At 35.1% G+C, this 22811-nt stretch overlaps 1 protein-coding gene across 1 annotated transcript in view; it reads right to left on the bottom strand.

The window, feature by feature from the left end:
• The window catches only part of TRPC7 (transient receptor potential cation channel subfamily C member 7), a 156780-nt gene extending 140602 nt beyond the window's left edge, over positions 1–16178 (bottom strand). Inside the window, exons 1-2 of the mRNA XM_070735860.1 lie at positions 16162–16178; positions 11612–12368 (exon numbers count right to left, since the gene is read on the bottom strand). Of these exons, the coding sequence (XP_070591961.1) occupies positions 11612–12364 (753 nt within the window). The 5' untranslated portion in view covers positions 12365–12368; positions 16162–16178. The remainder of the gene's footprint in view (positions 1–11611; positions 12369–16161) is intronic.
• Between the last annotated feature and the right edge of the window lie 6633 nt (positions 16179–22811).

Genomic DNA, 22811 nt, shown 5'->3' with positions numbered 1-22811 from the left:
CCCAACCACAGGTGGATTGTCTAACGCCTGTAATATTTCTTCAATTGTTCTCTTCTATGCATAACTCTACGCATGCATGGGTCCAAAAATTCCTCATCCGAATCTACCGAAGATAATGGAGATTGACTTCCTGGGCTGTCTGCCAAGCCCCCCTCTTCCAAGTCACCCCCACCTTCTTCTTCTTCTGAGGAAACTTCACTACCTGACTCTGTCGGCAATAGAACAGGCCTATGACATGTTGATGTTTCCCCTGCATCCACCTCCACATTCCTTGGGGCAGGAGCTGGACCAGAGCCAACCACAACACCATATGTACAATAAAGAGCCTAGTAACAGTCCCTGAGTTCTTTCGCAATTTATCAGTTGGTTTGTTCTTCAACCCTCCTTTTACATTCTGGAAACTTGATTCCTACCTGCTTTCTTTTTTCCATGCAATTATTTTGATGTAATAATGCACATGACCTCCTTAGACCTAGCAAAGAGAAAGAAAATAATACAGCGTGCCAAGCTGAAATGCATCACCAAACTGGTTTTTTCTTTTCAAAAATAGCAACCCACCTGGGGAAAGGAGTAAGAACAATAAAAAGCAGTCTGAACAGACTTCCTATTCTTGTTATTTTTTTCAGTAAAAGAAATCTTTTATATGCTGCTGCGCTCTTTTTAAATATCTTTTATTCCATATCTTTTATCTCTGTACATCCTGGATGTATTATACCTCCTACACCAGTGTTCCCCAACCTTGGCAACTTGAAGATATATGGACTTCAACTCCCAGAATTCCCCAGCCAGTGAATTCTGGGAGTTGAAGTCCAAATATCTTCAAGTTGCCACGGTTAGGAAACACTGCTCTAGAGTACAAAGCTGTCTTTACCTTAAATAATGGGAACTTGCTTGAGATAAAACTGGGGTTTTAACTGACGTCTGACATATTGGCCATAATGTCCCCAAACTATAGGTAACTATCCTCACTATTATCAGGTCCTGTTGCATGTGGCATGGATGCAGGGGTGGACTACAAGCCAGAACGCTAAATTGGGCTCGGTGCCACGGCTTCTGAGTGCTTGCGGGGCCAGTGCAATTTTGCTTCTACACCTGTGGAGATAGCAAAATCATGCATGGAGCCCCAAGTGAGGTTTTCTTTGCTTCTGCGCATGCCAAAACATGGGCGCACCTACAGCTCTGTGCACAATTTTGCTATCTCCACAAGTGCAGAAACAAAATGGTAAAGAGAATAAATTAACAAATGGAAAGTAAAAAATGTATTGTCTGTGCAGCAGAAAAAGGAAAAAAATATAGAACTGAATTAAGATGGTTAGATTTCAAGGTTTATATTGTCAGATTGTGTACAGGATGACTATGTGAGACAACCCAGAAGCAAATACAGTAAACAGAGGTTTGTATTTAAATAGTGGTTTTATCTACAAAGAATATATACATACATGTGCGTCAGTCAGACCTCAAACAAACAGCAAACACCAATTACATCACAAAAGCACACAAACACAAAGATAAGCCCTAACAGGGCCTCTTCTTATTACAGACTCTTCAAGTGATATCAGACCAAAAACCTTGCTGACTCATTCCCAATACAGTATTACCTCATCATATTAGCTGGTCAGGTCTTAAATCATTGCCATGACATTTATTCTAATGATTAAATACAAGAATGTGAACATGTAAGTGTAATTTTGAACAAAGAGCTAAAATTTGAAAGTCTAATCATCATAAAGTATACATTGATGTTATATAAATTGTCATCAATGCATATGAAAGTAGCAACTGTGCGAGACAAAAATATAGCATATTTATCTATGGGATTTGATGGGGCCTAAGCAACATGAGCCAAAGTTTTAGCTAGGATGATTTCATAATGTACCAGAAATATTTGTAAACAGCTGAACAGTTGCAATTTGTGCAAAATACCATATTTTTCAGAGTATAAGGTGCACCGGAGTATAAGACACACCTCAGTTTTGGGGGAGGAAAACAAGGGGGGAAACCTCTACCTCTGCCTCCCAGCAAACAGCAAACAGTACAGATGATATACACTTTTTTGCTGTGTATTTCTGTGCATCTGTGCCTGACCCATAGAAATAGCAAATGATTGGAGAAATGTACATTACAGGGGTATATTAATGCCAAATATTTTCTTAAATGTAGTCACACTAACTCCTCCCAATTATTTAAATAGATCTACTTCAAACATGATTAAGTCATGATTTAACTTAGCTGCCTTATTTTAATCTTATCTTCCTTCCTTCCTTCCTTCCTTCCTTCCTCCCTCTCTTTCCCTCCCTCTCTTTTACCCCTTTCTTTCCTTCTCTCCTCTTTCTCTTTTCCCTCTCTCTCATTTCTGTGTACCTCTCCCCCTCCCCATGGACGTGACGTTTTTAAAAAGCGGGACTTTTTAAAACCACAGCAGGATGTGGGACAAATATGCAAAAAGTGGGACTATCCCACGAAATTCGGGACCGCTGGTCACCTTATATTAGCTGCATGTTATGTTCCAGTGCAGCAAAGGTGACAAACAAGCATGGGGTCGAGCGTATAAAACAAGATATATTGCTGGAAGGAAAAATCATAATGTTCTAGAATAGCATCCAATACAGAGTTGGAAGGGACATTGGAGGTCTTCTAGTCCAACCCCCTGCTCAAGCAGCAAACCCTATACCATTTCAGACAAATGGTTGTCCAATCTCTTCTTAAAAACTTCCAGTGTTGGAGCATTCACAACTTCAAGGCAAGTTGTTCTCTTAAATAAGTGTGGTCTTATCAAGGCATTATAAAGTGGCATTAACACTTTGTGTGACCTTGATTCTATCCCTCTGCTAATGCAGTCCAGAACAGTATTGGCTTTTTTGGCTCATATTTACTGCTGGCTCATATTTAAATGATTGTCCACTTGGACTCCAAAATCCCTGTCATAGTTACTACTATTGAGCAAGATACTGTACAACCTATACTGTACCTATGCATTTGGTTTTTCTTCCCTAAATGTAGGACCTTACTTTTTTCACCATGAAATTTCATTTTGTTAGATAATGCCCAATGTTCAGGTCTCTCAAAATCCTTCAACATCTTAAGCCTATCTTCTGGAGTGTTGACTATTCCTGCCAGATTGGTGTCATCTGCAAATTTGATGAGTTCCCCATCGACAAGAGCAAAGTCCTTCACCTAGGTAAAAAAAAAAAAAAACTGGACACACATACAGCCTGGGAGAAACCCCTCTCAGCAGTAGCAACGGCGAAAGAGATCTCGGAGTCTTGGTGGATAATCAACTAAACATGAGCCAACAATGTGCAGCAGCAGCCAAAAAAGCCAATACAATCCTAAGCTGCATCAACAGGGGAATACACTCCAAGACCAGGGAAGTCTTAATACCACTCTACTATGCCCTGGTCAGACCACACCTGGAGTACTGTGTTCAGTTCTGGTCACTACACTTCAAAACAGACATTGAAACTCTTGAGAAGGTGCAGAAAACAGCAACCAAAATGATCAGGGATCTAGAAACCAAGACTTACGAATAGAGACTGCGGGAACTGGGCATGGATAGCCTAGAGAAAAGGAGGGCCAGAGCGGACATGATAGCAGTCTACAGGTATATGAGGTATTGCCACAGAGAGGAGGGGATCACTTTATTCTCCAGGGCACTGGAGGACCGGACGAGGAACAATGGCTGGAAGCTGACCAAGGAGAGATTCAACCTGGAAATAAGGAAGAACTTCCTGATGGTCAGAACGATCAACCAGTGGAACAACCTACCAGTGGATGTTGTGAACTCCAATACTCTGGACATTTTTAAGAGGAAATTGGACTGCCATTTGGCTGGGATGCTATAGGGTTCCTGCTTAGGCAGGGGGTTGGACTTGATGACCCACATGGTCCCTTCCAACTCTAACAATAAATAAATAAATAAATATCTCCTCATCCAAATAATTGATGTTTGATTCTATCTTACTTATTTCAACCATGTCATGAAATCAAACCCACTGGAAAAGGCTATTCTGCTTGGAATGGTCAGTAGTAAATAGAAATACACAATGGCCATACACCATTCAACCTGACACCAGCCAAAGCATAAAGCAACTGAAAGAAGCTGTACAAGATTGAAAAATGTGGAGAGAGCTGCTCCATAGAATCAATCAGATACGATTGAATGGATAGCATTACCATCATCAAGCTTCTGTGAATGATGATAATGGAAACACTAGAGATGGGTTTTGAGAAAAAGTGGTTAATATTTTGATTGAATGCAATCCAGAATCAGTCTATTCACATGCATATATGGAAAAGGAATTAATATCCATCTAAATGCACCATTGATTGGTGTCTTATGATAAAACGTTGACAGAATTAATGAAGTATACCATTTTTTTTCTAGTGATGAGAGAGAATCATGGGAAAAGATCAGCATTGAAGAAGAGGAACAAGGGGGAAGAAAAATAGAATATCTGCAGGAAAAGAAAATATGCTTCTTGAATTTTAAAAAAAAGTATTTGAAGGTAAATTATTTCCTACAGAATGAATAGGAACTTGACATTAGGAAAGAGGATATAGAAGCTCTTTGGAACAGAATGAAAATAATTATGTTACAGAGTGCCAGAAAAACGTCTGGAGTTATGCTAATGAGAAGTACAAAAAAGAATGCTCTACAGAATGATGAAGTGAATGAGATTTGGGATGAAGTCAAAATAATATCAGAATGAGTACTGCCAAAAATGAAAGTGAGAGAAACATATAATGGGTATATAAAAAAAATATAAAGAATGGTTGCTGGAACTTCGTATGTCTAGTCTGGTGAAAAGAAAGGCTAGGAATGACATGATAGCAGCCTTCCAAAATCTCAGGGGCTGCGAGAAAGAAGAAGGAGTCAAACTATTCTCCAAAATACCTGAGGGCAGGACAAGAAGCAATGGATGGGAACTAATCAAGGAGAGAAGCAACTTAGAACTAAGTAGACATTTCCTGACAGTTAGACAATTAATCAATGGAACTGATGCCTTTAGAGATTGTGAATGGAAAGGGGAAAATATTCCCAAAGAGGAAGATGTTATCAAGAAAATATTAGATTGCGCTGAAATGGATATGATGACAAGACGGTTAAAAGACCAAGAGGAATCAGAATTTTATGAGATTTGGAATAAAGTGTATATATGTTTCTATGTTTCTATATGGATAAAGAAGAAGAAGAAGCAAAAGTAAAAATAATGAGAATTGTAGAAGTATGATATGATTTAAATTTTGTGTTTTGTTTAGTTTATATATGAAGGTATATTATGTAAGGTTAAACAAGCTTCTTCTTTTCGTTTAAAGTAATAAGTTGATTTAAAGTATTAATAATGTATTCTTTTTTTCTGTATGGAAATTTGACTTCTAGAAAAAGTGGGGAGGTTGCAACCCCAACTTTGTGTTAAGTGTATGTTTATCAGTTTTGTCCTTTTTATGAAAAATCAATAAAGTTTATTAAAAAAAAAGATATTGTGAATGCCTCAGCACTGGAATTTTTAAAGAAGAGATTGGATAACCATTTGTCTGAAATGGTTTAGGGTTTCCTGCCTAAGCAGGGGGTTGGACTAGAAGACCTCCAAGGGGCCTGTCACCTCTGTTAATCTATTCTATATAGTGAAAAATGTAGTTGCAAACAATGCAATCAAAGAAATCACAGAACAATTTAAAATAATAATAACAACAACAGAGTTAGAAGGGACCTTGGAGGTCTTCTGATCCAACCCACTGCTTAGGCAGGAGACCCTACACTATTTCAGACAAATGGTTTTCCAACATCTTTTTAAAATCTTCCAGTGTTGGAGCATTCACAACTTCTGGAGCTAAGCACTTCAATTAAATCAGGCACAGAAAATGCAGAAGTATTTTGATATTAAGTTAAAGGAAATTATTTGGGATGGAACTGACATCACAGAATACTGGAAGAAGAGGGTTTTTTTCCAGATTTATCTCAGTGATACTTTGAAGAGTGATATGGAAATGGAAGCTATCAATGCTGGTGCCAGACCCATTGTATAAGAGCCTTCTTCTGCCCTCTTTGTTATAAGGAAATGAGAATTGAATAAGTCAAGAGAAACATAAAAGCACATTAAATATAGTGTCAAGGGGTTACTTAAGAGGTAGGTATTGTAAAGCAAGAGGAAATGAGTTTGAGAAGTGCTGAATTAAATGCAAATGTGAATAAATGCTTTGATCATATTAAGACAATGAATGATGACTGAATGACTCAATAGTGTCAGACTCTAACCCCCAACATTTCTCCCTTAGACTATCCACGATTGACCTCTCCAAGTTCCTAAGAGGTCAGTAAGGGGCGTACATAAGTGCTCTAGTGGGCCTTTCGTCCCCTGTCCAATTGTCTTTCCTTTATCTCATATATCATATATATTTTCTTCCTTTTATATATCTTCTCCTCTATTTCTACATATTATCTTTATATATATTGCTTCATGTCTATTCTCTTCCATATGTATTGTGTATTGGACAAATGAATAAATAAATAAAATAAATGAAAAAATAAATTAATAATGGAAAAATGAAGGTCAAGAGAAAAAGGAGAGACCGATAAAGTCATAGTTGGATGGAATTAATTACAGCCTGAAAAACAAAGAGGGGAAACTTTTAAAAAAACAAACCAAAAGGAATATGTGAATTAGGATACAAATGAGGTAGAAGCTTGGATGGTTTTCAAGCATTAAAAGGTGCAGAGCATTTTAGTGAATTGTTTTATGTAAACTCTTTTTTTATCTGTATTACTTTTCCCTTTTCATCTTATGCTTCTTAATTTCTTTGGCTTTTTATTCTTACTCTTTCTGAACAGAAAGTTGCTTACGCTGAAAATAAGCCGAAAGTTGTTTACACCAAAAATAAGCCGAAAGTTGCTTACACTGAATCTACAGATTAGATCTTTGGGGATAGAATTGAGGTTTATTTGTTTAACCAATGCTCCTAGTCAATCATCATTATCAAATACTGATTCTAAACTTCAGTAGTTTCCTTTGCTTTGGATGTAAACAAGGAATAGAATTGGGTATCTTTGGCATCCTTAGCTACCACACCAAAAATCTTTTACAGCCTATTCTTCAGTGGTTATTTATACAGGTAGTCCTACTTACGATTACAATAGTGACCAGAATTTCCATTGTTAGACAAGGCAGTTGTTAAGTAGTCACTCCTGATTTTTACAACTTTTTTTGGCCATAGTTGTTAATGAAATCACTGCCATTGTTAAGTGAATTGTGCTTCCCTCATTGAGTTTGTATTGTCAGAAATTTTTGGGATGCAAAAGTACTTCACCACAAATATAGCAGAAATTATTTGCTTTATTTAAACAAGTTCGAGGCATAACTAAATGTACTAGCATTAATGAGTCCTTAGAAGTCAGATAGATAGATAGATAGATAGATAGATAGATAGATAGATAGATAGATAGATAGATAGATAGATAGAGATAAAACTTGCCAAGTGACAAATACTGTGACTTTTATAGAATTTGGTGACATAATATTAGCTAATATTGCAACATGTTGGTATCGTATGGCGGTTTTCCATTGGTTATGAATACTGACTATGTAATATATGGTGTAAATTGCATCATGCATTTATTTATTTATTTTATTAATAGAGTTGAAAGGGACCGTTAGGTCATCGAGTCCAACCCCCTGCCTGAGCAGGAAACCCTACAGCACCCCAGCCAAATGGAAGTCCAATCTCCTCTTGAAGGTGTCCTTACTTCATTAGTTGGTTGTTTATATCATGGAAGCTAGAGCTAATATACATTTTTAAATGTTATTTTCGTTTTTAGCATTCCAAAATTATGTAAGAAGAGCTATTTTCATTCTTGCAACTTTTTACCTGTGGAACAGTGGTACCAGGCTAGAAACCAGGAGATCATAAAGACCAGGACTCCTGCCTTGGATACAAAGCCAGCTAGGTGAGTTGAGCAATGGTGAACTATTTCTAAAAACATAGTCACCATGAGTCAAGTCTTGAAAGCACACATGTCCATGCATCTGCATACACACACACACACACACACACACACACCTGTATACTTAAAAATAACATCTCATTACAGCAAAGCCCAGATGTAAAATGTTTGACAGGATGTACAAACCTTTGCTTGCATTATGAATCCTGATGGTGTAATATAAAGCAGAATGATTACATTTATTAATATCATCATTTAGCTGATCTCTTAAAGTCAATTCTGTTCTTCACTCTGAATATTTACAAAAGATACTATACAGGTAGTCCTTGACTTATGACAATTGAGCCCAACATTTTCATTACCAAGCAAGACAGTTGTAAAGTGAGTTTTGCTCTATTTTAAGACCTTTCTTGCCATAATTGTTAAAGGAATCACTGCAATTGTTAAGTTGGTAACACGGTTGTTAAGTGAGTTTAGCTTCCCCATTGACTTTGCTTGTCAGAAGGTCACAAAAGATTATCAATGACCCCAGGACATTGCAGTCATCATAAATATGAACCCGATGTTAAGCATCCACATTTTGATCATGTGATCACGGGGATCTACATGAGTGAAAAATGTTCAGGCCACTTTTTCCAGTGATGTCACTTCGAACATTCACTAAATGAATCAATGAACAGCTGCACTTAACATAATTTGATCAGGTTTGCAAATGCCACTAACTTGTTCAAATCAGTTTTCCAACTGGAACATTCCATGCTACTTTTCTTAAATGTGAGGATATAAAACAGAGATGTTGGCCTAGTCACTCTGTCACCCAATCCACCTCACAGGAGGAAGGAAGCAAGTTGGATATGTTCACCACCTTGAATTATGGGTAAAAATAGTAAAGGATATGTTCACCACTTGAGTTATAAGGTAATAGTAATAGTAAAAATATTTTAATTAAATATATATAAACTACAGATCCAATTTTTTTGACTATAGCTGGGACCAGGAACTTGATTTTAAAGTGAAGCAATTGCTAAATGAAATTATGATTATGTTTACAATCTTAACCACGGCTTTCCTTTGTGAGGAGTGGTCACAAAGTTACTTTTTCATCGTCACTGTAATGAACAGTCGCTACATGGGGCAGTCAATAAACAAGGGCTACCTGCACTTCTTGATTTCATGCTTTAATTCGCATATTTCCATGCAATCTTTCAACTAAATTAGCAATATACTGTTATCATATGTCTCATTACAGTCCTGACTGAAGTCATTTTTATTGCATGAAATTTACTTCATTTTCTCTTTAAGCTAGCAGAAATCAGACCTCTTGATTACTTTGTGTCCAGAGCCATGACTTTCTCATGTCACTCATAACATAACTCCATCAAAAGGGGAAGGTTTGGTAGGGAAGGTTTGCCTATTTGCCGATGACTCTAAAGTGTGCAATAGGGTTGATATTCCTGGAGGGGTCTGTAATATGGTAAATGATTTAGCTTTACTAGATAAATGGTCAAAGCAATGGAAACTGTGGTTTAATGTTTCCAAATGTAAAATAATGCACTTGGGGAAAAGGAATCCTCAATCTGAGTATTGCATTGGCAGTTCTGTGTTAGCAAAAACTTCAGAAGAGAAGGATTTAGGGGTAGTGATTTCTGACAGTCTCAAAATGGGTGGGCAGTGTGGTCGGGCGGTAGGAAAAGCAAGTAGGATGCTTGGCTGCATAGCTAGAGGTATAACAAGCAGGAAGGGGGAGATTGTGATCCCCTTATATAGAGCGCTGGTGAGACCACATTTGGAGTACTGTGTTCAGTTCTAGAGACCTCACCTACAAAAAGATATTGACAAAATTGAATGGGTCCAAAGACGGGCTACAAGAATGGTGGAAGGTCTTAAGTATAAAACGTATCAGGAAAGACTTAATGAACTCAATCTGTATAGTCTGGAGGACAGAAGGAAAAGGGGGGACATGATCGAAACATTTAAATATGTTAAAGGGTTAAATAGGGTTCAGGAGGAAAGTGTTTTTAATAGGAAAGTGAACACAAGAACAAGGGGACACAATCTGAAGTTAGTTGAGGGAAAGATCAAAGGCAACATGAGAAAATATTATTTTACTGAAAGAGTAGTAGATCCTTGGAACAAACTTCCAGCAGACGTGGTTGGTAAATCCACAGTAACCGAATTTAAACATGCCTGGGATAAACATATATCCATGGTAAGATAAAATACAGGAAATAGTATAAGGGCAAACTAGATGGACCATGAGGTCTTTTTCTGCCGTCAGTCTTCCATGTTTCTATGTTTCTAAAAGTCATATAGGCAAAATATCCCAGTATTTGGGTCCTTTCCCCAATTCTGACTCTCCCATTTTATTTTAAATATGATTTATATCCATTTTTCATTTTTATTTCAGTGTTTAACCTGAGGTCATTAAACTTTAGGAAAGCATGAATTTAAGGCCATCTGAACACATTTTAACTAGCTGGGTACTGATAAAAGGCACATATGGTTATACGCTGTGGTTGTAGTCTGAACAATGCATCCCAAGGCACCAGCAACAAAACCACATTGTCTTGCTAAAGTATCCTGTCCATCCAACCAGCAAGCTAAAATTATCTAAATTGTACTTAGACATTAAGTAAGGGCAACACTTCTACTTTCTAAGTTAAATGAATCACATTTCACTACCATCAGGATGATACCTGGCTCCAAATAGCACAAAGAAAAATGTACACGATAAACAGAAACAATAGGCAAGATGTAATTCTCACAATCCAAAAACAAAATGAATTGGGAACCTAAAAACCATTAATATCAAAGAATACCCAAAACTAAGGTAACATAATAGGAGTGCTTATGCTCCAATTTCAATACTTGCAATCTTTTAAGTAAAACTGGTAACATTCTGTTATCATTGTCTTTCTCATAACAGTCCTGTGCCTTAAGTCACTTTAAGGCTGGATAATAAATTTATAGTAACTAAACATCAAACAAAGGCTTTAAAAAGTTTTAAAGAATGAACATTTCAGTCTCTCTCGCCTTACTTTTTAATAAAATACAGTCAACCACAGTGATTTTTTACAGCAAGTTTTTTTTAAAACAGTCTGTAAAATATGTATCTTTTTTACAACTGGAAAAACCTCAAAATATTATGTTCTGTCAACCTGTCAAGTGGAAATTCTTTTCTCAGCATAAAGATGTAGAAGAAAACAAGGTTGAAATCAGATTTCCTCTTACTGACTTTCTTTATACAGACATTTTTCCTTTAAAGAAAGAATATATTGCATACGTATTTCACATAGCTGGCTCAAGTCAAGGTCAGCACTAAAGAATGCAGGTAAGAAAATCTAATATATATATATATTTGTTCATGCTACAGGCCATTAGATTTACCTTCCAAAGCTTCTGTTGTATTTTTGGAATTGTGAAATCCACTGTCATGAACAGTACATCAATTTCAGAAAAGTTGCATCATGTAAAAATATAGGTATATTTTCCTCCCATTTACCTTGATCTTAGTCCTGATACTCTTTTCCCCATGGTGGAATTTGAAAAAAAGAACATAACATTTCCATGCATATACTGAACATATAATCTAATCTAGACCAAGGATTATTGTGAGTGCACAAAAACAATTGGACAAAATAAAGGTATAATTATAGAGGTTTTCTACATTACCTTGAATTCTGTCTCAATGTTGGCTAATCTTGCCAACTCATTGCTTAACTCTAAAGCCGTAAGGACAGGGTCTTCACTAGATAGAGACAAATAAGCCGCACTTGCTAATCCTTTATAGGCATTCATTCTTGATCGAGAATGACTGAACGAGTCTCTTCTTTGCTTCTCATTGCATTCATTGCATTTACAGAAGTAGTCATGAGGTCTTTCTATCCGTGCCCCTTTCAATAACAATATATGAACAATTTCATATTCTTGGCAATGAGCAGCAAGTATAATAGGGGTAATATCATGGGAAAAGCGTGTTCCATCTTCATCATAAGCATAAAAATCATCATCTCGTAATTCTTGTTCGAGTGGGCTTAGAGTGAGACGTTGCCCTTGTGCAAAGGCTGGATGGTTCAATATTGCTTCCACAATTCGTACATATCCTTTACTGATGGCTAACAAGAGGGCATCTCCAACCCTTGCTAAATTATCTTTCTTTAGAAGAAGTTCGGTGACTTCCAGATGTTCATTGCCAACTGCCAGTTGCAAGGCATTTTGTCCCATATAATCAACACAATTGAAATTCAATGTTTTGGATTCCTCTAGCATTTTTCGTACCACTGGAATGTTGCCATATTCTGCTGAGTCCAAGAAACGTTCTTCCTCAGATGTCAAATTGGTGCCTTTCTCATTGAACATGTAGGCTGGGCCTCGGATGGCCTGCCTCCTCCCTTTCTCCCGGAGGGTGGTGTGTCGCCGATGCATGTTTGTGGGATGAGGTGGTCAAGCCTGGATGGAAATAATGGAAGACAGTAAGACAGAGATGGTTTATAATAATTTGATCAGCCAAATATTATATCCACAAAATTTCCACATTAAATGTTGAAGAGTGTTTGAAGGAATTTACTCAATTGAAATGGATAGGGTCTTGACTAGATTAACCCTCTTACACAGCAACATTCAAATGAAGCATGTTTTATAGAAATCGGCATGATTCCGGTAAATGTGTTATAACTTTCAGCTAGAATCAAAAGCTAGCTAAAGTTGAAAATAAATGGAGTGTTGTTAATTAATATAAAGCGTTAATAAACAACTAAAAAAATAAAAATAAAGCTAGTAAGTCATAAAGCCCAGTCGCCTGTATTTTTAATGAGATCTACATTTGCACATTTTGTTCCAAACCAAGTAGTTTCAAAGTAAGTAATTATTCTCTAAAAGTGTAATGGACTCTCATTTCTAAGTTAATAGTTCAATAAGTAAGTAACCTTGTTTAAAGCAATAAAATCCAAGGAGATGACACATCTCCAAGCACTCACATGATCTTCCTCAGGAGAACATGGTTTAGCATATTTCCAAATTGCAAAAAGCAGGGCGACAAGACAGAATAAGCCAAAATCGTACATTAAAGTTGAATGGAGTATATAAAGTCAAATAGGTATATATTGCAATCAACTGTACATCTGTGTTAGGCTAAAGAGGCCAATGGTGACAACATTCAGGCCAAAGGCTACAAGTGAATAATTCTAATTTATAATTTGAATATTTGGCTACGATTTATTCCACTAGGCTTTGTTTTCATTTTATAACATCTTCAAAAAAATATAATTTATTGTTTATGTTTAGTATTGTATAACTCCTAATTGCACAGTCAAAGCTATCAAATCACATTTAAATTCTGAGTAAAGTCTTGAAATCTACAGACAATGTTGTAGCACTTACAAGAAATTGAGTGGTACTACTACTTGGAATAATCCCAGCAGAAATTAAATGCTGATGTGAAAAACAAAAAAACATAACCATTTATAATGACATTATTTTTTCAGATCTTCAGCAAATTTACAAAATATTGGTGGAAACCTGAAAATGTAAAATAATTTATAACCACGCTGTCTCTTTGAAGTCGTTTATCCGAGTTATGGATTCCTAAATTTGATCATATTTTCTCTCCATGCCTCCTTTTAAAAACAGAGATGACAAAATGACATGCAGATAAATGTACATAAAAATGCAATTATAAATATAAATATTTGATGAACAATTCAGAGGAACTCTAACATTTCATATCATTTTACCAAATGTACAGAATAGAATAGAATAGAATAGAATGGAATGGAATGGAATGGAATGGAATGGAATGGAACGGAACATAATAGAATAGAATAGAATAGAATAGATTTTTTTTTTATTGGCCAAGTACGGTTGGACACACAAGGAATTTATCTTGGTGCATGTGCTCTCAGTGTACATAAAATAAAAGATAAGTTCATCAAGAATCATAAGGTACAACACTTAATGAGAATCTGGGTACAAATAAGCAATCAAATCATATTAGGAACTAGTCAATATAAATTGTAAGAATACAAGCGACAAAGATATAGTCATACAGTCACTAGTGGGAGGAGATGGGTGATGGGAACAACAAAAAGATTAATGATAGCGCAGATTTAGTAAATAGTTTGACAGTGTTGAGGGAATTATTTATTTGTTTAGCAAGGTGATGGCGTTTGGGGGAAAACTGTTCTTATATCTGGTTGTCCTGGTGTGCAGTGCTCTATAGCCTCGTTTTGAGGGTAGGAGTTGAAACAGTTTGTGTCCAGGATGTGAGAGATCTGTAAATATTTTCACAGCCCTCTTTTTGACTCGTGCATAATACATTCTTTTGCTGTTGCTGCTTTTTAATGATCAAATCATCTAATCAAGTAGTAATGTTATGATATTTACAATTGGCATCAAATGCAAGTAATCAATAGAAATGCTTGTTCAACAACGAACACACAAATGTTCATCCACATGCACGACAGTGGTGACATTTTCTTCATTATATTTCCAATTCTCAATCTGACAGAAGAAAAATTGCATTTCATTTCTTGTCCAAAGAAAGAATAAGTTACTGAACTATGTTGGTTGAAAGGGTAGATTGAAGTACAACATCCAGAGTAAATAATTTCTCTAATGGGCTTTGGTTTCTCATGCCTTATTTAAACCTTAAGGGAAGGTCTGAATTAATTCCATGAAATGAACCTTTTAACTTTGAAAAGCACAACCAGAGCAGTACAAAGTGACAGAAAGATGTATACATAAAAAACCGCACCCCAAATCAGCATTAATTAGAGCAGCCAGGAGTATTTTGAAAATATAAAATACTCATTAGGAGTTTGGTAGGATATTAAGTTGAAATGATAGATAGACAAACAAACAATAGATTGATAAGATGTTGTTGTAGTTGTTGGTGTTGATGATGATAGACTCACCTCAATGGGCATTTAGCTTTTTAATGAGATGATAATTTCTTTTTCTATGATTTCTATGTACTTAATACATCCTTTGGATTTATTGTACACTATCCAGGCCTTATAAAGACTGCAAAGGGCTATTAATGTTGTAAAATGAAAATAATAAAATAATAAATAATATAACTTAAAACAAATCTCCAGACAAACAAACAAGCATGCAAAAGTTAAATAACCTGAGAATAAGACAGAAATGCAGAAACTCTTTTTCTGTAGATGAAGAAAACCTTTGAAAAATGGAAACTCGAGTTTTACCACTTTCATGCTATTAATACAGATGCCTGCATGCTTCTTTGTGTATGTGAAAGTATTTTCAAATATAGGCTGTATTTTTTTTTTCTTTGGTCTAATGTTATTTTTAAAACACAAATTTCAAGACATGCATAACATTAATGAAAAGCATGGAAATGTTTAGAATAGTCTAGAAAAATCATGGATATTTGCAAAAATCAAAGCTTCTCAAAAGCTGATAGAGTCATCTCTTGGCAGTATCAGAATAACAAGCATATAAATTGAGATTGAGAGGCTGGTTTATAAACAATTGTTTTCTTTTGCCAATTATATGTGTCCCTCGCTTCTGAGAAACAAGCTTATTGTTTCCTTTGCTATTCTGGGATCAAAATGGAACAAACAAAAACATTGTCCAGTTGTCCAATTGTCCAAAATTATTAACAGTTTTACAATCTCTTATCATGTATTATTTGGGAGTATACTTCATAGAATTTAGAATTGATTCCAATCACATCCTTTAATTTTATTTATTTCCATCCTCTTATCTTTTAACAATGTTTTAATAAACACAGACATGAAAAATCCAAATATTTATTAATGTTAAACATATACCATAAGAAAGATATACTGCAAGTGAACAAAGGCAGGGAAATGTATAGAGGTCTATTTTCTTTTGGATGGACTGGAATGGAACAAACACAATGGTGCTTTTCAGTTGAGTGAAAAATGAGTACAATAAGAGCTTTGATATGAATAATTGCAGCAAAAGTATGAAAACTCTTGTAAAAAAAAAGGCTTAGAAGAGTCATCAAGATCAATTAGTCCAGTCTTCTATTAAGTACACAATCTACTATACAGGATTAATCTAATAGCTGGTGTAGCATAGCAGCTAAGATGCAGTTAATATCTTCAATATTAATGTCTTGGATATTGGTTGAAAATTCTTCTCAACCACTAGAACTAACTGTGTAACTTGGAATCAATTAATTTTTCCATCCTTAACAATGGAAAACTTAACCGGTTTTTATGTACATGTAATATTTAAAAGAGGCAGTTTTCAGCAGCAGGCAGGACACCATTTTGAAATCAGTGATTGTTGCTCTAGACACCCTTTTTCACTCCATCTAATCTATCAAAGAGGGGCGGCATATAAATCTGATTAATAAATTTGACTGAGAGGTGGTTGCGTGAATGAAATTATGAATGAATGAATGGTGCATTGAGGTTGCAAATAAAATGTGAGATCTAAATGCATCTAATTAATTAAATCAGCAATGCATTTGGATGAGATAGTATTTCAGAAAAAAATGTCTTTTGCACCATGGCACAGAATATAATTCCATTTATAATTGCTATGCAGATGTTCTTTTTTTTTTAATCGGATAATTACCATTCTATGACACCTTAAAGTTTAAGTTACTATTCATTGTAATACACATTTTTATGGTAATTTTTAAGGGTATGGAGGAAAGAAAAAGTCCAGTTCCTATGATAAAACAGCTTAATACATAGATATCCACTTTATGCAGAAGTCTGCGTAACAGCTTTATTATGTACCATTTTTTATAGATTAAGTTATCTGCTTCTTTACATTTCTAATAGTTAAGCAGATAATCCAAAAAATTATTTTCTCTGAATTTACAAATTTAGGGATACTAGAGACCAACCTCTTCTGGTTATCCATAGCCTTGGGAGATTGAAATTATTAAAAGGAAAAATATTAAGGAAAAATAATTTTTAGATGTTGATATACACAAAGTGCTTACACTTCTGTAGCAAAAAATAAAACAAAGAAAGTTTCATTGAAAATGAAATAAAATATTTAATTGTATTTTGATATTTTATATTGGAATATTAAATTAAATCAAAGAGAAAATTGTGCATAAAATTAAATGCAGTGGTCATAGAAATTGAATATTTAGAGATTAATTTCAGCTAAAGACCTTAACTTGACCAATAATGGTGTCTTTACTCCTACTCCACAATACTCCTACTCTGGTCATGAACACTTCAGAGCACAATCAAATAAGGTTCCGACCAAAAATTCAATTTCCAAAATTAGGTTGGGTCACAAGTAAATCGGGTTGTGATCAAAGTTACAGAATGAATTATGGTTATGACCAGAGATAATAAATCTTCAGTAAAATGTTTTTTTAAACTTTAAATATTTCAAGAATAATATTTAGCTAGTATAGATAGTATATAGTAAAACTTATTACCAGTTAGTAACAGCACATCTTTATGTTGCAATTCTTTTTCTCTTTTGCTTTGGGAATTAATCCCATGTACAGTAAAAGTGATGCATTCTTTTTAAAGTCTAATTATGAACCTTGATTGCACCCATCTTAACATTTTTGTTTAATGATGCTTTGCATTTAAATTACTCTGTATTTGCATATTTTATGAACACTGCTAGTGATCAATCTCGTTAGCCAAGCATTTAAAAAAGGGCGCTTTTCTGGGAATAATGTGTTGACATCTGGTGGCATTGGAGAACAATATTTTGATTAAGAATTAGCTTGTCAATCCTGCTTTTTGTTATATTTTGTTGTTAAAAGAACTAGAAAATATAGATATCTTTGGCAGGATTCCTCCTGAAAATCAACATATACTATACTGATACCAGTGACTGACCTTTATGTGGATATAAAACCTTCAATCAAGTTTTGACTTTGGTATAAACTTTCTTTAAACCAAACCCAAAGGAATTCAGTATATATCTGTTATGATTCAGCCTGAGGCTCCTCAGGGACCGGCTGGAGCTCTGCCGGATCCATGCCCAGAGGAGGAGGACAGTGACCAGGAGGGGGAGGACCAGGCAGATGGGGGAGAGGAACGTCAGGAAGAGGAGGAGGGAGAGCAGCCTGAGACCCCCCCTGGGGGGGGGCTCTCCCCAGCTAGTAGCCTGGATTCATTGGATGAAGACACACAGGCTATAATAGACATGAGGCAGAGACGTGCGGCTCAAAGAAGGGGCCAATTAGAAAGGTATTTCCATCCCTGAATTGGCAACAGCTGGGTTTGGGTGTGGTTCTCCTCAGCAGGGTTGAAAAGGCAGGCACGCCCTTACAGTCTTGTGGAGAGTTATCAACTGGGAGTCCTGTGACCTTGCTTCGATTCTTGGCGTCTCTGATCTTGACTTGTGGCCTAGAAGGCTGAAAGACTTGGGGGAGGCGTGGGTTTTATTATCTCCAGTGTTGTTTTTGCCAGCAAGAATCCTGTTTTATTGCCTGGCCTTCGTGAAACCTCTGTGAAGCTTCATCGTGTTCCTGTCTGTAAGAACAGTTTTTGTTACCTGTGTTTGCTTTTCAGTATATAAACTGCCTTTGCTTTTTACCAGTGTATCTGGGTACTCTTTTTGGTTGGTGTTGGCATCTGGGGGGACCCAGACAGAACAATATCAAGAGGATAAGAAACCTAGAACATCTCCCATTTTGATCTGACATCACTACTACAAATTGTAAATAAAATGAAAAATCACCTTTTATGTGCTATAAGGATATATTAAAAAAAACAATTCCACTAGAAACTTTTGGCAGAATTCTAGTGTCCTTTTAGTATAAATCTAGTTAAAAAACATGACTCTCCTTGGCCTCAAAATTCTGTAATCATATGAATATCCTTTTTCATTGAATGAGTGTCACATTACCCAATTTCATTTCTCTAGTATACGTAAACATTCATGCATGCTTATATTTCCAGAAAATACATACAAGCATATCATATATTTATCTGTGGATACACACAATATATGTGTGTGAGGAAGACAGACTGAATGGATGAGATTTTGTATATGTTCCATATGGATACCATCTTGGTTATTTACACTGTACAACAATTTTAATTGCATTGGTTTAATATTGCAAATTATCCAAAATTGTTTTGGAATTCAGATTGTTTGTCTTCCCTCTCTCTGTTTGTGTGACTTCTGTCTATCTATTAATCTGTCTGTCTGCCTGTCTGTATGACCATTCAGGATGATTGATGTTGATTTTATTATAATTTGTAACACTATCAGATAAAGTAGTATTCAATTATTTCCATATAATAAATATTTGGAGTTAATGAACAATCAGAAACTTCATGAAGAGGTAAATAAGTGGGAGAGTTTGAGGGCCTATGAATGACAAAAGGGCCTATGAATGACAAAAAATCTGTTTTCTGTTTAGCACTTTTAGCACTGAACAGAAAATAAAATAATAAATATATATCCAAAATGAGACCATATATTTCCATTAACAAAAATGGGAGGTGAGGGAAGAAACTAGGATTAAAGGAAGTAAAATGAAAAGGTTGTGCCCATCTTAACATATTTTCTTTATTATCTCAGTGATGTGATTAAGAGAAATATCAAAATTTGTGTATTTATCTTCTGATAGTTCCATCCCTTTTCATATTTAATATACCATTCTTTAAAAGTATGGTTAAGTTGAATACATTGTTTTTTCTAGATTTAAAACTGGTGCTTGACTATGCACCACCCAGTATCCCTGTCTGTTTAAAAATGTAAAAAATAAATAAATACAAATAAATGATATAAGCATTGAACTAACATTGTTTAGTTCTGCATATAATTTACATGTATTTTTGAGAAATTGAAGTCTTATTTTTTTTTTAAAAAAAGAATTATGTTAGAAGGAATCAAATTATTTTTCAAAGACAGCATACCAATTACAGAATTGCAGTTGGCCAAACATTTTTCTTAATTTTTTTCCCCTCAACTTTACAATAACTATGAAGAGTACAATTAAATTAAATGCATACATATGAGGATTAAAGGGAAAGAGAAGGAATTCATAAAGCCACATATTACTAATTCTTTAATAATCCACCCACACATTAATATATTCATCAGCACAGCTAGTTCTTTTATTTGCCAATGACTGGACTGCCTCTTACATGGTACTAAAATATTTTACTTACTATATATATAAAATACTGAATTTAATATTTGTTCATTGAATCCAGCAAGCTTGCCAATATTTCTTATAATATGCTTACAACAATCATCAAGATTTTTTAAAAAAATGCTTTCCCAGTTCTACTTGTAGACACCAAACATGTTTTCCTTGAAAAATGCATGCATGACTACTGTGCATGTTGTGTTATATCCATCTTAATCTTTACTGATTGGATACCAATCTCCTTACTATTATAGTAGTTCCTAAGTCCAACTATGTTATAGGATTATACAAGGCAATGAATTATGCAATACGCCAATCAATTTGGTCAATATCTGAATATTCCTGTTTAATTAAATAATATTGAACTATATTCTGTTTTTATAGAAAGTTTTGTAAAACATTTCTAATTCAAAATACTTTTGCCTTCCAAAACTATATTATTGTAAGTAGCTTTTTCTCTCTTCCTACTATAATAGAAGTATGCAAAGTTGATTTACTCTGTTCAAATAAAATAAAACTTCATTTTGAGCTGTTTCATAAAGGATGGAAGAAAAAGTGAAAGATTCATTTCAAATTAAAAACTACTTTTGATGGGAGCAGTGAAAAATGTTGAATCCTATATTATATTATTATTAGTAGTAGTAGTAGTAGTAGTAGTAGTAGTAGTAGTAGTCATTGTCGTAATCATCGTCATCATAGTAGTAGTAAGAATTTATGAAATTCCAAATTAGATTACTATAGTGAAAACTGTTACAAACAAAGAACAATAGTGGGAGGGAATCCATAAAAAGAGCTCAAGACTAAAGAACAACAGTGGCTAAGAAAATAAACCCACAAGGAAACAAAAAGGAAGAAAGTATTATCAGTCATTCTCCCCAAAGGCCTGGACAAAGAGCCAGATCTTTAAGGACCTTCAGAGTATTGTATGTTATTCAAATTACATGAGGGAAACTTGTACCAGAGGGCATAAGCTGCTACAGGGAAGGCATGCTCCCAGGGAACCAATTGGTTTGGTTTGATTAATCAATGGAACCTGGTTTGATTAATCAATGGAACCTGGAACACAGCAATTTGCCAGTTTGAATTGAGCAGATACTATGGGATGGGTGGGTAGCTATTATGGGAAACAGGCAATCTGTCAAGTAACCAGGTCTCATGCGTGGTTCATTTCAAACATTATTTTGAAAGTATTAATAGTACAAAACATTTAGAGAGATTTCTCTAAATGTTGTCAATACCCTCGAAAATGTCCAATGATACTTCCTCAGAAGAGCCCTGCACTCCACCACTCGAAACAGAATACCCTACGAAACTAGCCTTACAATCATGGGTCTAGAAAGCCTAGAACTACAACACCTTAAACATGATCTAAGTATTGCCCACAAGGTCATATGCTGCAACATCCTGCCTGTCAACGACTACTTCAGCTTCAACCGCAATAACACAAGAGTACGCAACAGATTCAAACTAAATATCAACTGCTCCAAATTTCACTGTAAAAAATATGACTTTAGCAATCCAGTTGTCGAAGTGTGGAACTCATTACCGGACTCCGGGGTGTCAACCCCCAACCCCCAACATTTTTCACTTAGACTATCCACAATTGACTTCACCAGGTTCCTTGGAGTTAAGTAAGGGGCATGCATAAGTACACTAGTGTGCCTTCCCATCCCCTGTCCAATTGTCTCTTCTATATTTTATATATCTTTTCTCCCATTCATATATCCTTTCCTCTACTCTTCATTGACGTATTCTATTCTCATATCTTTTCTTCTTTCCTTTCCCTGATATTTACTACTACATGTTTTTATTCTCTTTAACTTTCAATTTGTATTGGACAAAATAAATAAATAAAATAAATAAAATATTTGGCTTCAAAAATGCACACCATAAATTCTCTTATCATTCCTTCCACTGTACAATTTGCACATTAGGCTAACTGTATTCATTATTTAGATTTCACATGGAACCAAGGTTTTCCAAGGAGTCAGACTAACCGTCATGTATATTCCTTGTTTATTGTGAGTCGCCCTGAGTCCAAGGAGAGGGGCGGCATACAAATCAAAAATCAAATCAAATCAAATATCAAATAAATAAATAAATCAGAGTAGTCCCTTTATTTCCAAGTATATGCAGAAAAAAAGGAAGGATGGATGGATGGATGGACGGAAGGAAGGAAGGAAGGAAGGAAGGAAGGAAGGAAGGAAGATTCCAGAATGAGTACCAGTCTAGGCACTTTGAATGGATTTATAGTTTTATGAACTCTTTGCTTCTTTAATCCTCTTTTTTATTTCCCAACTCTAATATTGCATTATGTATATCTTTCAAAAACAAATCATATGAGGATTCATGTGAACTTTAAATCTACTGATGAGTCTGTCAACTACTATTTAGTCATTACTTTTATGTTCCATTTCTATTTATTTTATGTCAAAATACTTTATAACTTAATTATTCTAGCATTTAAAGCTTATTCAGTAGGAGTAACTTGCTCCAGACAAATGAGGATCGAATCTGACTGCACTAAGTACTTAATATACTAGTAATACATTTTACAGTCATGCTATTACCAAGAATTAATGATCTTTTCTTAAACTTTCATAATTTCCATTTTTTTACTGTGAATATTTACCAAATTTTCAAGAATATCCTTCATATTCTTCTGAAATAAATAGAAGTATCAGGCCATCTTTATTCCATATTAACACACCCATTCAGAAACAGTAAGTAAATGATGCTTGAATAATTACTTTAAAACTAACCCTATATACATTGTCATAAATCTTT

Source organism: Erythrolamprus reginae, chromosome 2 (assembly GCF_031021105.1).
Source record: "Erythrolamprus reginae isolate rEryReg1 chromosome 2, rEryReg1.hap1, whole genome shotgun sequence".
NCBI classification, from domain to species: domain Eukaryota; kingdom Metazoa; phylum Chordata; class Lepidosauria; order Squamata; family Dipsadidae; genus Erythrolamprus; species Erythrolamprus reginae.
This window is presented reverse-complemented; position numbering and strand designations above follow the sequence as displayed.